Source organism: Danio aesculapii, chromosome 3, assembly GCF_903798145.1.
Source record: "Danio aesculapii chromosome 3, fDanAes4.1, whole genome shotgun sequence".
NCBI classification, from domain to species: domain Eukaryota; kingdom Metazoa; phylum Chordata; class Actinopteri; order Cypriniformes; family Danionidae; genus Danio; species Danio aesculapii.
In genome coordinates this window covers 17431351-17447297 of record NC_079437.1, presented here as the reverse complement: position 1 = coordinate 17447297, position 15947 = coordinate 17431351, and the positions used below count along the sequence as shown (strand labels likewise).

General features: G+C 33.3%; 1 protein-coding gene across 1 annotated transcript in view; it reads left to right on the top strand.

The window, feature by feature from the left end:
• tbc1d16 (TBC1 domain family, member 16) overlaps positions 1-15947 on the top strand; it is a 46618-nt gene that overhangs the window by 14191 nt on the left and 16480 nt on the right. Inside the window, exons 4-5 of the mRNA XM_056453289.1 lie at positions 13301-13489; positions 15217-15364. Coding sequence (XP_056309264.1) covers positions 13301-13489; positions 15217-15364 — 337 coding nt within the window. The remainder of the gene's footprint in view (positions 1-13300; positions 13490-15216; positions 15365-15947) is intronic.

The window sequence follows — 15947 nt, the reverse complement described above, 5'->3', positions numbered from 1 at the left end:
TTTGTAACTGTTCAATTATTAAAGGTTTTTATTTTTAAATACCAAAAAGCTTTTTTTTAAATCATCCTGCAATTCATTTTTGGTATCAGTGATATGAATTTTTAATTGCATTTTGCATAGCTGATTAAAAAGCTTTCAGTAAAGCTGTACATTCAGAGTTGAGGTGCATGTTATTTTAGTTGTAGAATTACATATGCATATTATATATTTTTAATTAAAATTGTTATTAATGTTTAAGTCTTTAGATTTTTTTTAATGGTATGCATGTGCCTAAATGAAATCATATTTAGAAATGGCTTTGCAAATTTAGGGGCTATTAAGTACATATGATTAATTCTTTTTTTTTGCTATGAAAAAAAAAAATAAAAGTGTGCATTTAAAAAAAAAAATTATTATTATTATTATTAATAAACATTTTTTAATTTTGAAGTCTCACCAAACTGACTGGATCAAACGTACAGCAAACAATAATATTATCCAGTATTATTGCATTGTATGAATGCATCAGCATCTTTACTTCAGCTTTCAGTATCCAATTCCTCATAAATTACTGTAATAACTGATTTGATGCTCAAGAAACTTATCATTATCAGTGCTGTTGATAACTGTTGTGCTGCTTAATACTTTTATTTACAAAAAAATATCCTTTTTTTCAGGATTGTATAAATAGAAGTTAAATTTAAATGATTTTTAGATGTTTTAGAACATTTTAAGCATACTTGTTGAATAAAGTATTAATTTATTAGCATATTATTCATTGAAAAGCATATTGTTTTACATGAAAGTAATTTTGAAAGAAGCAGGAGTGTGAATTTACACCCTGATAACTAAAAATTTAACTTTGTTTATTTTAGATTTGAGATGAATGTGTGATTTCACAGAGTGTGTTTGTAGAGTGTGTAAGGTTTAGAGCTGTAGTGTTGTGTGTGTTTTAGCAGGTGTTTGAGGGGATGCTAGGTGTGAGCGTGTGTTTCTCATGTTCTGTGCTGCTGCAGGTCTGTGTGCAGTAAGAGGAGCTGCTCACAGCTTATTCATAATTCATAGTTCAGCTCAGCTTATTACATTTTTAAGCACAGCGTCATGTGTTTCTGTTCTGAACCTCTGCAGCATCCCGTCTCATCACAGACCGTCTCCCATAGTTGTTGCAGCTGATTTAATAATAAAACGGCAACAATTTCTCACACTCAATGCTTGTAATAATAGCAACGTGATTTATAATTACATTTAAAAGCATGTTTAACTGCATGTAAGATGCAACAATAAATGTTTCAGGCATATTTCTTTGTGCACACTCAATATAAAATGTATTACTGGTACTGGTTTTTGTTGTTAATTCTGTCTAATTAGCCATTTTGTATAGTTTTAATCTAGAATGTTATTATTAATCTTTTAAATGCTTTTCTTTATGGTTAACATTATAGTTCATCACAATTACAGATTTTTTTTAGATGTCAAATGCTTCCTATTTGTGTTAGGTTTATACTTGTAAAAATATGACATGGTGGCTCAGTGGTTAGCACTGTCTCCTCACAGCAAGAAGGTTGCTGGTTCGGGTCAGTTGGCATTTTTGTGTGGAGTATGTTCTTTCCATGTTTACGTGGGTTTCCTCCAGGTGCTCCGGTTTCCCACACAGTCCAAACACATACGCTATACAGTAGGTGAATTGAATAAGCTAAATTGGCCGTAGTGTATGAGTGTGAATGAGAATGTATGGATGTTTCCCAGTACTAAGTTGTGGCTGGAAGGGCATCCGCTGTGTAAAAAATTCTCAATTAGAAAGCTAAAAACAATCACACAATTCCTCATGATAATAACTGAGCAACATATAATTTTACATGATACATTATACTCTATCAGTTTGGACCAAAAGTCAACAAATGTATATTTTTGATTATTTATGTCATTGTCTCCATAATAAATAGACTTTTAACAATGTTAAACTTGTCATTAACAAAAACAAAAAAAAGAATGTTCAAAAGGTGTATACAACTAGAGGATTCTTGTTTTGACACATTAAAATGTCTCTAAGAAATGTTAAAATTAGATTTTAATTTATTTATTTTTTTGTGGCAACTGACCAGGCCTTTAGAAATAATCATTAGTGTTTAGCTCTGTCTAAAATTTAAGATTAAACCTGCAGAAACCCTCTATAACTTTTTAATAACATTAGATTTATCAATGCATTAACTAATTGAGGTTAATTTATTTGAAATGCAAATTATACACTAGTACTAATAATAATAATTGAATAAATCATAAACTATGCTAATATAATGTTTGTATTATATATTTTGCAGGTATGGAATATTGGAATTTACACAGAATTGAGCATATTAGTGTTATGATGTATTTTGGTTATGTTTTATCTTAATTCGTGTCTTTTGTTGAAGATATTGTTAGTTTACAATTTCTGAATGTCACATTTATATCACAAAGTATTCTAAAACCATATTTAAAATTGTATTTTTTATTTTTTTAATCAAATTAATCCTTAATAAATAAATAAATATAAATATATATATATATATATATATATATATATATATATATATATATATATATATATAAATATATATATATATATATATATATATATATATATATATATATTATTAAGGATTAATTTGATAATTAAAAAAAAAAATATATATATATATATATATATATATATATATATATGTATATGTATGTTTATATTATAAAATATGGTCCTCTCGGTTGGGGGTTGAGTGTTCGACTAACAACCTCATAAAAACTAGATGTTACGTAACACCAACATGGTGCGGCAAAATATCAAATTCGATATAAATTGCCACGGGAGTAAGTATGTTTGTATTATAAAATATTGCATCAGAATAAATTTGTATTTTATACATTAAAATGTGTATATAATAATAAATGTATCGAAGGGTGTTTTAGTTCATTTTTATTATTGTTTTTATTTACAGGTATTGTACAGTAAGTTCATATGAATGAAAATGAGTTGTTTTCTTCCTTGAAGAATATAGCTGTGTGAATAAAACCAAATGTGATGCAGGAAAACTTCCATTGCAATATTTTATTTGAATTTAAAAAGAAATGAATAATAGATTTTGCTGTACAAATAACATTTCTTTTTAAATATATATTAATTTAATTTATACTTCTGTTTATACTATATACTTTATTTATAAATATATTTTTACTATATAGTACATAACTAAATATAATATTTGTGCATTTGAAAGTATTGCATATATATATATATATATATATATATATATATATATATATATATATATATATATATATATATATATATATATATATATATATAAATATATATATATATATATATATATATATATATATATATATATATATATATATATATATATATATATATAATTATCTATGCAAATGCATATATAAAATCTATTTTTTACGTATATTGTTCCTCTTCATTTTTTAATGTAAAATACCTAAGTTTGTACACTAAGAATGTGCTCTGGATATGTCGGTGGTAATGCTGTACTGTGTCCACATGGTGGAGCTGTTACAGGGCGCTCTACGTGTAAGAGTGCAGGTTGACGGTCGGAGAGATTGACTGCGTGCTACTGTACAGATTTCCCTCACATTCCCTCATTCCGCATCATTTCCTCCTTTTGTTATTTGGGCTGAGCAGCAGGGGTGAGTGCAGGACTCGAGCTGCCCATCACAAAATATCACCGCTGTCTGACGCACTCCCTCAATCCGCATCCATTTTTGTTAACGTTAGACTTCCTGTAAGATCTAGATCATTCGTGTTTATGTCGGCCTGTTTCACCCTATGTCTTCGTCGGTTTTTTCGGTTTCGTACTTGTTTTATTTGTTTGTTTGTTTGTTTTAAATAGTGCCTTTGTCGTGGTTAGGCTCAGTGTAGCGTCTGTTTGTTCAAACTACTTACTTAAAATGAGCTTAACGATATAATTCTTTAAGTTTTTTGAGGACAACTTAATTTTTTATTTTCAATCCACATAAATTTGTAAAAACGAATGAATTAACTTGATTATGTGTGGGACCCAGCATTTTTTACAGTGTGTCCAGCATAAAAAAGTTCATCCTATCTGTTTTGTCAACAACAAATAGAAATCAATTTATAACATTCAGTAAGTCAAGATAACATGTTTTTAATTAATTGTAACTTATTAAACTAAGTTAATCATGCTCAACTTCATTTTATGAGTTAGGCAAACTGTTTTAAGCCAGTTTAATATAATTATTATTGTGTGTGTGTGTGTGTGTGTGTGTGTGTGTGTGTGTGTGTGTGTGTGTGTGTGTGTGTATAAGAGAGAGAGAGAGAGAGAGAGAGAGAGAGAGAGAGAGAGTGTGTGTGTGTGTGTGTGTGTTTGTATTATGTGCCGTGGTGTCCTGTGTTGCCATGTGCATGATTGTGAGTGAGTGTGTGTATGTGTGTGTTACCTGCACTTGGTGTTTTTGTGTGCAGTCTGATGTCTGTGTGTGTTTCATTTTGGTGTGTGTGTGTGTCTGTCTGTCTGCCTGTCTGTCTGTCTGTCTGTCTGCAGACCAAGAGTGCGTGTGTGGCAGAGAGAGAGAAAATGTGTGTGGGTGTGGGTGTGTGTGTGTTATGTGTTGTATGTAGCCATTTGTGTGATTGTGTGTGTGTGTGTGTGTTTCCTGTTGTGGTGTATGTGGCTGTGCTGCGTGTAGTTGTGTGGGTGCATGCATGTGTGTGAGAGAGAATATGTGTGTGTGTGAGAGAATTGAGTTGAGTGTTACGTGTAGCCATGTGTGTGTTTTGTGAGCAACTGTGTGTGTGTGTGTGTGTTACCTGCACTTGGTGTGTTTGTGTGTAGTCTGTTTGTGTGTGTGTTACTTGCTGTGGTGTGTGGCTGTGCTGTGCGTCGCTCTCTCAAAAGTCCATGGGATCTGTTGTGTAGAGTTTGCCTGATTGTCTCCCATTTGTCTAATTACACGGGCTGTTTTTTAATATGCAAATGTCCTGTGTTATGATTGGCCAGCCTCTATGCGAGATCACAATCCCCTGTAAGTTCCTGAAAGCTGAATAGATTTCCATTGTGAACATGGGTGGTCGTATGCAAATGTGCTCATCGGTGTATGGTAATTTCTGAATGTGTGTGCCCGCATGGTGCATCGAACCCTCTCATTTCATCAGTGCAGAAGAAATCCTGTTTAAATAGCTGAGGTGAAGGCAGCCCGTGTGTGTAGCAGAGGTGTGTGTTGTCCTGAAACCCCCTCCAGAGTCCCAGTCAGAGTTTGAGCTGCTGTTTTGGCGAGGATGATGTAAGGGTAATGTGTTAAGAGTGTCGGACAGCTCTGCCTCTGGGGGCATTAGTTTCAGTATGATGTAATAAACAGGCCCTCAGGGGTAGAGCCGGTCCCTGTGGAGTTCAGTTCCTGGAAATACACTGGAATACACTCACAGAGTTACCGCTTATGAAAGGGATGGCGAGTCAGATGGCCACACTGATAGATAGTTGGATCTTATTTACTCTACAGTGCTTAGCATAAATGGGTACACCCTCTTTTGAAAATGAAGATTTTGATCAGTTTCTCAGTGAATAGAGGCAATCATTCAATCATTCATTTTCTTTTTGACTTAGTCTCTTTATTAATCCGGGGTCACCACAGCGGAATGAACCACCAATTTATCCAGCACGTGTTTTACGCAGCGGATGCCCTTCCAGCTGCAACCCATCGCTGGAAAACATCCACACACACTTATTCACACTCATACACCATGGACAATTTAGCCAACCCAATTCACCTGTACCACGTGTCTTTGGACTGTGGGGGAAACCGGAGCACCCGGAGGAAACCCACGCAAACACTGGGAGAACATTCAAACTCCACACAGAAAGGCCAACTAACACAGCCGAGGCTCGAACCAGTGACCTTCTTCCTGTGAGGCGACAGCACTACCTACTGCGCCACTGCGTTGCCTAGAGGCAATCATTTTTTGTGCATTTAAAAAAACGTTTTAACGTTTAACGTTTTATTTACCAGTTACAGTGCTCAGCATATGCAAGCAGGGTGCGAATTATACATTGAAGATCAGGGGGGTCAAGTTTTTATTTGTTTTATTTGTTATATTTGCTAAAATACCTCAGTGAACCAAATTTGTTTAATTCAATTACATCTAATTTATTAATTAAGCAAAATTATGTTTTTAGTGTTTTGAGGGATGTTGAGTGGTTCTCAATGACATTTGTGATATTAAATAAATTGTGTCAGGTTTGCTTTCCTGCACCTATTAATGGATGACCATGAAAGACTGTCAGTGGCGGACTGTCTACCTAGAGAAATTGATATATATATATATACACATATCTATGATCGGGGGTTTTCCCCAGTGGTTAGTATGTAAATATTTCTTTAAATTATAAAAATGGTCATTTTACATCACTTTTCTACATCGATGGATTCGTGACCCTACGGGCATTGCCGATAAAGAGATTTTAGTGCAAGTTGGTGCTACTTTCCCTTAAAGTCAGTGCAGCAAGTCACTGTATTATCATCAATAATCTTACTTGTTTAGCACAAAAGTTCATAACATACAATTTGTAAAAAACGAAATTTTACCTATGAAATGTTCTGCCTTTGTGCTCGGTCTTATTCGTTTGCTCGTTACAACACTTCTCGCACTGCAGAAGTCAAGCATGTTCACATTGGGTTTGGTCTTGACTAAGTGCAGTTGAATAACTTTTGTCCTGGGAGCCCTGTACAAATATGGCGGCGGTATTGAGGCATTCTCAGAGCCCATATGCATTATCTAATGTATATATCTATGTATAATGTATATATCTATGTAGAAGTTGGGAATTTCTCAACTTTTCAAGTGCCAACGGAAGTGTCAGCCAATCAGATTGCTTTATGCAAAATACCCCAGTTCAGACAGTAGCCAATTGCGCTCTAATTTCATTGGCTGACATGACTATGATGATAGCTTCAGACCTAACTTCAGATATGCCCTCCATCAATCGTTGACGCTGAAGCCCCATGTGGATCGGGTGTAACAGTGGCATTTATGCTAAACTGAACTGTTTTAATTTAACTAACTACACCAGTATTCTTCCACTCTCCGCTTGCCTGATTTAGTGAAATATTCCACTATCTCAAGTATTGTTTGGGCCTTTCATTCTCTCTTCTTCATCTACTGCACTGAAAATAAGTCATTCATTGCATTTACTAATTATTTTACCTTTATTTCATTAAAAGTAACTGGTTGCAAACAATTTAAATGGGCTGAATGTAAACAAATTAAATGCATTAATGTTCAGCCTAATTTGTTTGTTTAAATTCAGTCCATATAAATTGTTTGCAACTAGTTACCTTAAACGCAGTTTTACTTAATATACATGGCAAAAAGCACCATAGAAATAAAGATAGATCTCTGTAGCTAATCAGTCAACAATGTCTATCCAGTTAGTTGCTTAGTTCAATTTAATCTTACCCTGTAATTTTTATCCTCCTCTTTGTGGCCATCCATCAACTAATTAATCAACCGACTTCTTTTTGTCCATTTTGCTATAGCTGCTTCTCGAATACTAATACACTATTCTATGCCATTTTGTAGTAAACTCAAAAAATGAACTACTTCAAACTACTTACTTAAAATTAGCTGAAACAACACAATTTTTGAGGGTTTTATTGGACAACTTAATTGTTTTATGTTTAGTCTACTTAAATTTGTAAAATCTTCTAAGTTAACTTAATTTTTTCTTGTTGCCCCAACACAACTTAATTGTGCAAAACCCAGCGTTTTTACAGTGTATAAATATTCAATGCTGAGTTCCACAAAATTCCTTTATGTTGTCTCAACACAGATTAAGTTAATCAAATTGTCACAGTGTTTGAGCATACAAAATTTTGTCATACAGCACTGCGAAAAGGGGCAGGATTAAACAAGATGATTAGACATTTAAAATATTAGCGATTGGTCCGTATTTTAAATTTCTGTACAGAGAGATCATGTTTTGATCTTCGATTGGTCTCACGCAGTCACAAGGTATGATTTTGCAGGTCCGAGTTCACCAAGCTTAAACTTTGCAAGATGGTGACCTGCGAAACTTGTCGCACAAGTTGGCGTTTCTGGTCTGCTGCATTAGTGTATGTATGAATAGAAGTCTCTGGGACGAAAAGTGCAGCGTGATCACGGCTTAAGTCATTTTACATAAGAAGTTTTGAGCAAGCAGCATTTTTTGAGTGTTTTAAGTAGTTCATTAACACTGAAAATTCCATCTTGCGGTTGATTAATATGATCAAGTTTAAACATTTCTTCCACTAATTTGACAACTGTGGCAAACAATTTGACAAACTCAGACTGAGATTTGAATTTTCAATCAACAAAATTAGTTAGTGTACTATTTGGGACAACTCTAAACGGTGTCACTTTATTTTCATGGTCCGTTTGTTGAATTTAAGTTACATTACATCTACATGCCAACTAAGTCTCATTGGAAGGCCCACACGGATTCTGCATGCACAGAATTCTGCAGAATTTTAGCCCATCATTAATTCTGTTTATTTACTTGAGTAAATGTGTGTAAATCTATATTTATTCACTTTTCAAATTAATTACAGTAATATTATTGACTAATATGAAAATGTTCATCTGATTTATGTACAATGCAGTTTGTACAGTAATATTTTCTGTCTTTTAGTAGATATATTACATGAGAGACTTACTTTGTATTCCTAATAAAGTGAATCTAAATGGATTTGCATTTTTAACATTAAATAAAAGTTAAAAAGTTATTATTTTTTATTTCACATATTAAGGTTTTATTTATGATACTCCCAAAATAATTCAGCAGAAATCTGAAGATTTTTACCAGAATTCTCTGCAGAAATGGCAAAAAACGTCTGCAGATTCTGTCTGGCCATACTCATTGGATTATAAGTAGACTGTTAGGTTGGGGTTAGGGTTAGTGTAAGTTGACATGTACTTGCAAAGTTTCTTATAGTCGGTTAAATGTTAGTTTTATAAGCAGTATCAGCAGATATTAAGCCAACAGTCTACTAATACTCAAATGGACAATCAAAATAAAGTGTTACCCACTAAACTCATGGCCTACATAGAGTGTATTGAGAGTCATTTGAGCCACAACTCTCATCCCTCTGAATACACTTCAATTCAGTTATCTCATTTTCTGCCGTTTCTCCTGTTCCCAACAAACATCTGTGTGGCCATCCATCCATCTAATTAACTAGACGCTCGGTTCAGTTTGGTCACCTTATTTTTCCTGCTTTGTAAAGCCCACCCCTAGGCTCCCAGAGTAGAAAACAAGGGCCTGTAAAGAACATGAGCTGTAACTTTGCACCGTGCGCTGTCTGTCACGGCTTCGGCCCGCCATCTGGCCTCGTGTGTGTGTGTGTGATCCCGCAGCAGTTTGGACTCCCAAAGACCTCTCAAATACCACATGACCCATAAACCTTGGGCTCCTGGAGTGGATCGGTGACAGGGGACGTGTCTGGAGGTGCGTTCGGCCTGTTAGACGTGCTCTGTTAGGGGAAAAAAGACGAGTGTGAGAGAGACTCCGAGGTCCCACGGTTCGGGTTACAGCTCTGGCTGTGTTGAGAAGTCGAGAGACATTCACCGAGAGATGGAGAGAGAGAAAGGAGGGCTGTCAGGGGAAATTGGCTGCCAGGGCTGCTTGATTTGTGCCTCTGCTCAGCTCCTGCCAGCACAATAACCTCCCAGCATTCCTTTCATTCCTCTTCACTTCCAGTGTCCACACACACACACACACACACAAATCCACACCTACAGCTGTCGCGGAGTTTCACACGGTAAACACATCAGCAGAACGGATGAATTGAAGTGCAGATTTAGAGAAGAGAGACCAGCTGAATTAAGCTGTCATGCAAGAGCTTTAGGTAGATAACACTTAATTAACTAAAACTGATTTAAAACTGAATATTGTGCTTTTTTTCATGCATTTGAGTGTTTAATTGTAACTAATGTTATTTACTGTATTGTTTTACTGTTAAAAGCAGCATTGGTTGGACAGATGTTCATATTTAACTGTAAATTTAATTGTTTAATTGGCGTATCTGGTCTTCTTGTGCATTGCTCTGTGTTATTATAGAGTGTATACTTACATTTTGACAGAATATTTTATAGAAAAGTAAGTCAGTCTTCTCTTTGTCTGCAGGTCTGTGCATTGTAGTATCATATTTATTTTATAAATGAGCAGATAATGTACTTTAGGATTTTTTTGGTAAGACTTTGTTTTGATGGTCCCTATTGCATATTTTGTTGACTAAACGAATGAGCAAGCCGACAAAGCCGCCAAAACAGCCCTTACAGGAAAGCTAAAGGAGTGCAAAATCCCACCTTAAGATCTAAAGCCACTGATAAAAGGTTATATTCTAAACAAATGGCAAACAGAATGGGATCAGTGCTCAGGAAATAAACTTTTTACCTCAAGACACAATGAGATTGTTTATAGAAGATGCCGCATTGGACACAAGACTCACACATGAACATTTACTTAAAGGAGAAGAACCACCAAGATGTCAGTATTGCAAAAGAAACCAAACTGTTAAACATATTCTTGCGGAATGCCCTATCAGACAGCAATTTTTATCTGGACACACTTTAAATGAGATATTTTCAAATGTGAATCCTTCTGAAATTGTACAATTTTTATCAAAAGTAAACCTTAAAAAACTTTAGATTTTATCTTGTGTATATTATTATTATTATTATTATTATTATTATTATTATTATTATTATTATTATTATTATTATTATTATTATTATTACCCTGTGTATTATCTATTGCTGTTGGTGACTTTTATTTGTTAGAATATTTTTTTTATCACTATAGAAAAGTTGTATTTATAAAATGTGGTAAATTTGATCTTTTTTTTTTTTTTTGCCATCACATAGCCATAGAAGCTGAAATGGCAATAAACTCAAAATTCTCTCTCTCTTTGTTGACTAAACATTGCATCACAACTATGTGCCAATTAATTCTCATTTGAGTATTAGTAGACTGTCTAGTTAATATATGTTGAAACTGCTCCTTCAAGTTTAGAAGTTTAGAAACTTTGCAAGTAGATGTCAACTTACCCTAACTCTAAACCCAACCCTAACCCCAACCTAACAGTCCACTTATAATCTACTGAGAATTAGTTGGCATGTAGATGCAGTGTAACTTAAATTCATCAAAACAAGTTAAAGGGACCATCAAAATAAAGTGATACCAGTTTTTAATTTGCAAAACAATTAAGACTGATGCAGCATATAATATCACACAATAACATACAGTACATATAAGTGCACAAAATACATACTGCCAGTTTTGCTAATCACACACTCATTAAGACTAACTTATCTTATCTATTAAATGTATTAAATAAAAATCCTGCCATCACCCCATTTTTCAAAATGTGTAGTTAGTATTGCACACAAGCTCTATTTATTTATAATAAAAACAACAATAAGAAGAAAATAGATAAATATATAGATAAATCAGTAAAAAGGTGTATCATTTTGTATATTATTAATTACTTCTCCAATCCTAGAAATGTAGTCGTTTAGGATTTAATTGAGTAAATTATCTGTCATGCCTAACAAATCCCTTTAAACATATTTTTAATTAGATATGTGCATCGCTTTGCAGAATACAAATAGTATTTATTTATTTATTTTTTTATTGTTAACAAAGCATACAGGCTGAAAAAACAATATAATGAAATATATCAATTCAACTATCCCCACCCCCCTCCCCTGCAGTCTCTTTAAACTGGGGTACAGTATCAAGTATCAATTATACAAAATAAGGCAATCATTTTGGATCCTGATCATTGTTTTGTGCAATAAACATTAAAGATCTGGACTTCTGCTGCTGACAAAATCTTCATGTACTCATTTGTACCAAATTCACTCGAGGTGTGGATAATTCCAACATTATGATGCCCTGAAGTTGTACCAACTACTTGTACTGTACATGTTCAGATTATGTGGAGGCAGGCAATGTTGGGCTAGTAGTTTTTTTTTTTGCAGAAGTTAAGCCAGCTAGCCAAACTTGGTGAGGTTAAACATAGAATCATCGCTCCGTAATAGAATGGAAGGATTCACCGGTACAGGATATTTCATAATTTTAGTTAAGATAACACAAACCTCTTTCCAACATTTTTTTTACTTTTCCACATTTTTTTACTGTTCCTCCATACTCTTTTTCCCAGTCTGTGACACCCTCTTCTAGTTGACAGTCAGTTACCTAACTCCGCTGTATAACTAAATGCTTTGCTGTAGCCTCTAAGGCCTTTCTGTACATCCATGAGGTAAAATGATTAGTAGAGGACAGATAAAACCAAGCAATGATTGGATGAGTGGGAAAATTGTCCTCCCAGGGAACCCCATAGGTCTTCATGCACTGAAAAAAATGATTCAAAGATGATTCCTTGGATTTACTAAATTTTTTTTTACGTTAAGTGGTTGTAAACAATTTATTTGGGCTGAATTTAAACAAACAAATTAAGTTGAACATTGCTCAATTTAATTTGTTTGTTTAAATTCAACACAAATAAATTGTTTGCAACAGTTTTGCATGCAACACTTTTTTTCAGTGTGGTCGATCCTAATCACGAATAAAAAAGAGACAGGAAGTTTCCGTTTCACACCACTCACAAAGTTCTTGAAAACTTAATATGCCATTAGAACCACAAATATCTTATATAGACATTTAAATGCATATAAATGCCTTTCTGCATACAATTCCTTGGAAAAAAAGGGGGCGCACCACCAGATAGAAAATCATTGTTATTCCAAAAAGGTGCATGGATTTGACATTTATGTGAATGATTAATGTCTTTTTTTTATTCATCTAAAATTTACTATCGTATTGCCAATAATTGGACCAAAAGCTTGCAAACACTGTTTGTTATTTAGCCCAGAGAACAGAATATCTTGTAATCTATATTTATCTGCTAATTTCATTTCAATTTCTCTCCAAGGAAATCTAGAGAGTCAAACATGAATACATTTTATTTAAAAAGCCCTATGGTATAATTAGAAATTTGGAAGAGCTTGTCCCTCAGAATATAAATAGTGTATATATACATACATTTTGTTTTGTCGATGCAACCGAGTTGAAAACATATGTGTAAATCACTTGCTTCATTTGATTTTTACTTCATTAATTTAGGACTTTCACAGTACACACTGTTCTAAAGAAGCTTCGTGAAAAAAACATTTGACTGTTGCAGCATTTACTATGAGTTTTATCATTTCATCATCTTTTTAATCCATTAATATAGATAGTGATTCTAATGCCTCCATTTCCAGGGAATGCGATGAACCAATGGCTCATTCGGCAAGCTCCGCCTCCAGCCTGGACAGTCACGCCCCTTCAGAATGCAGTCAATCACAGGGAGTCCGGTGGGAGGAGCAGCAGAAGGTCATGGCATTAGAGCACCTGTGTGGCGTGTTCAGAGTTGACCTGGGTCACATGAGGTCACTGCGACTCTTCTTCAGGTCAGGGGTCACTTCAAAACTACATTTTGATACCCTTTTTATTTTCTTTTATCGCAGAATGTTACAGCCTCTGGTGTTTTTTTTCACTGTTGTGCTCAACTTTTCCATAAGTCTCTGTTTTATGAAACACCTCATATATTTAATTCACCTCCTTGAATTATATTATGGTTCTCATTTCAGAGAATTTATTTCGCTATGCCTGCGAGTTATAAATCATTATGCTTTAACCTCAGGATGATTTTGTTTAAGATATTAAAATGTTCTGTGGTGTGAATGAAAATTTAGGTTTGTTGAGAAGATGCATTAATAGTCCTTTTATGAAGAGGGAATCTAATATAACTAATGTTATTACCAACAAAGCCTCAATAAAAAATAAAAAAGTGCTAATAAAAAAGATAAATCATTATAACTAGTCACAGGATAAGGAAACATGCCCTGGTCTTATTGTTTCACATAATCAGTGTTTGGTTAATTAGTTACAATTATGGTGTAAGTTTAGTTTTCCATTGAAAAAGTAAAGCAAGTCATTACTTTTAATATTTAAGTAATTTAATTAGTTACTTAAAATATACTTGCCTAAAACACTGTGCTTAAATTCACAAGTTCTCTATACATCAGCTTAGAGAAGCTGCAAATATAGTTGCAAATATATTTATTTTTTATTATACAAATATATTTGCAAAATAACTTTTTTAGCTAAAGAAGGTAAGACTTGTCAGATGATTACAGATCAAAAATGAGTAGGAAATTAATGTCAATATATCAAATGTGGGAAATATGGTGTCAATATTACTGTTTGTGTTTTGATACATGTGTAACATTTCTTAATGTTTTTTTAATTTTTAATTTAATGAGTTGTATTTTGTACTTTCCTAAAATACTGTGCAGAAATTCAGAAGTTCTCTATAAATCAGTTCAGAGATTATGACATTTTTTGTCATACAAATATATTTTGAAGTTTTTAAGCTAAAGAAGGTTAGACTTGTCAGACAATCACACGCTTAAGAAACAATGAATTGAGTAGAAAATGTATAACAATATATCATATGTATGAAATATGGTGTCATATAACTCATACATATACATTTAATAAACAAACACACTTCATTAAATGTACACATAGACATCACCTATATGCTGTATAACTGCAGATTAACTATGCTTATTTGTAATAACTTGTAAGTTATTATTTACTAGTTAATTAGTTAGAGTTATTAGTCGCTAATAAAGTTATGGTAACTAATAACCTTAACTTTTCCATATTTGATTGTAATGCAATAATGTGCACTTTTTTTGAAGCCGCTTTGAAACAATAATTATTGTGAAAAGCGTTATACAAATACTTGAATTGAATTAAATTATAACTATTAAACATTTTGTGTTTTGATACATGTTTATCATTTATTAAGTGTTATTTTTAATAAAGCTAAGGTCTCTGTTAGATTTAAGGAATTATAAGGATTTTATATGTATTATGTACACTTTGAGATTTATAATGAGCGCAAGTTTTTAGTCAAGAAATGAAATTATTTATGGAGAAATTGTTATTTTTCCAACATTAAAAAGTGATTTAAATACAATTTTAATTATCTAATTATTAATTAATTATTTTTTGAAGCAACTTACACAACACTGAACATAATCATAATCTTTCGATTGACCTTCAGGATGTGGTTTTGTGTCCAGATTGAAAGTGAAAGGGTTTGTTTTTCGCTTGTGTGTTCCAGTGATGAGGCCTGCACCTGTGGGCAGCTGGTCATTGCCAGCAGAGAGAGCCAGTACAAGATCCTTCACTTCCACCACGCAGGCTTGGATAAACTGGCTGAGGTGTTTCAGCAGTGGAAATGCTGCAGGGAGACTCAGCTCAAAGACCAGGTCAATTGGAGAGTCAATTGCCTTGTCTAAATAGTCCACATTTGCGCTTCTTGCACGTGACTTCTTTCCTGAAGTATTGACTGTATTTAGCTCAGGTATTCAAGTGGGTCTGAAGATCTCAAATAGGCATGTAGAGTTTCATGACTTTGGACAAAGTTTGCAAGTCTAAAAATATGAATCAGAGTCAAACATAAAAAAACAAACCAAAAAATGTGTGTTTATATACACATATACAGTTGAAAGCAAAATTATTAGCCCTGCTGTGAATTTATTTATTCTTTTTCAAATATGTCCTTAACAGAGCAAGGACAATTTCACAGTATTACCTAAAATATTTTTTCTTCTGGATAAAGTTTTTATTTCTTTATTATTGTTATTATTATTATTATTATTATTTTTATTATTATTATTTTTACAGATTTTAAAGTCAATATTATTAGTCACCTTAAGAAATTCTTTTTTTGAATCAGCTACAGAACAAACCACTGTTGTCCAATAACATGCCTAATTAAACAGAATTTCCTAGTTAGCCTATTGATCTTAATTAAGCCTTTAAATGGCACTTTAGGATGAATACTAGTAT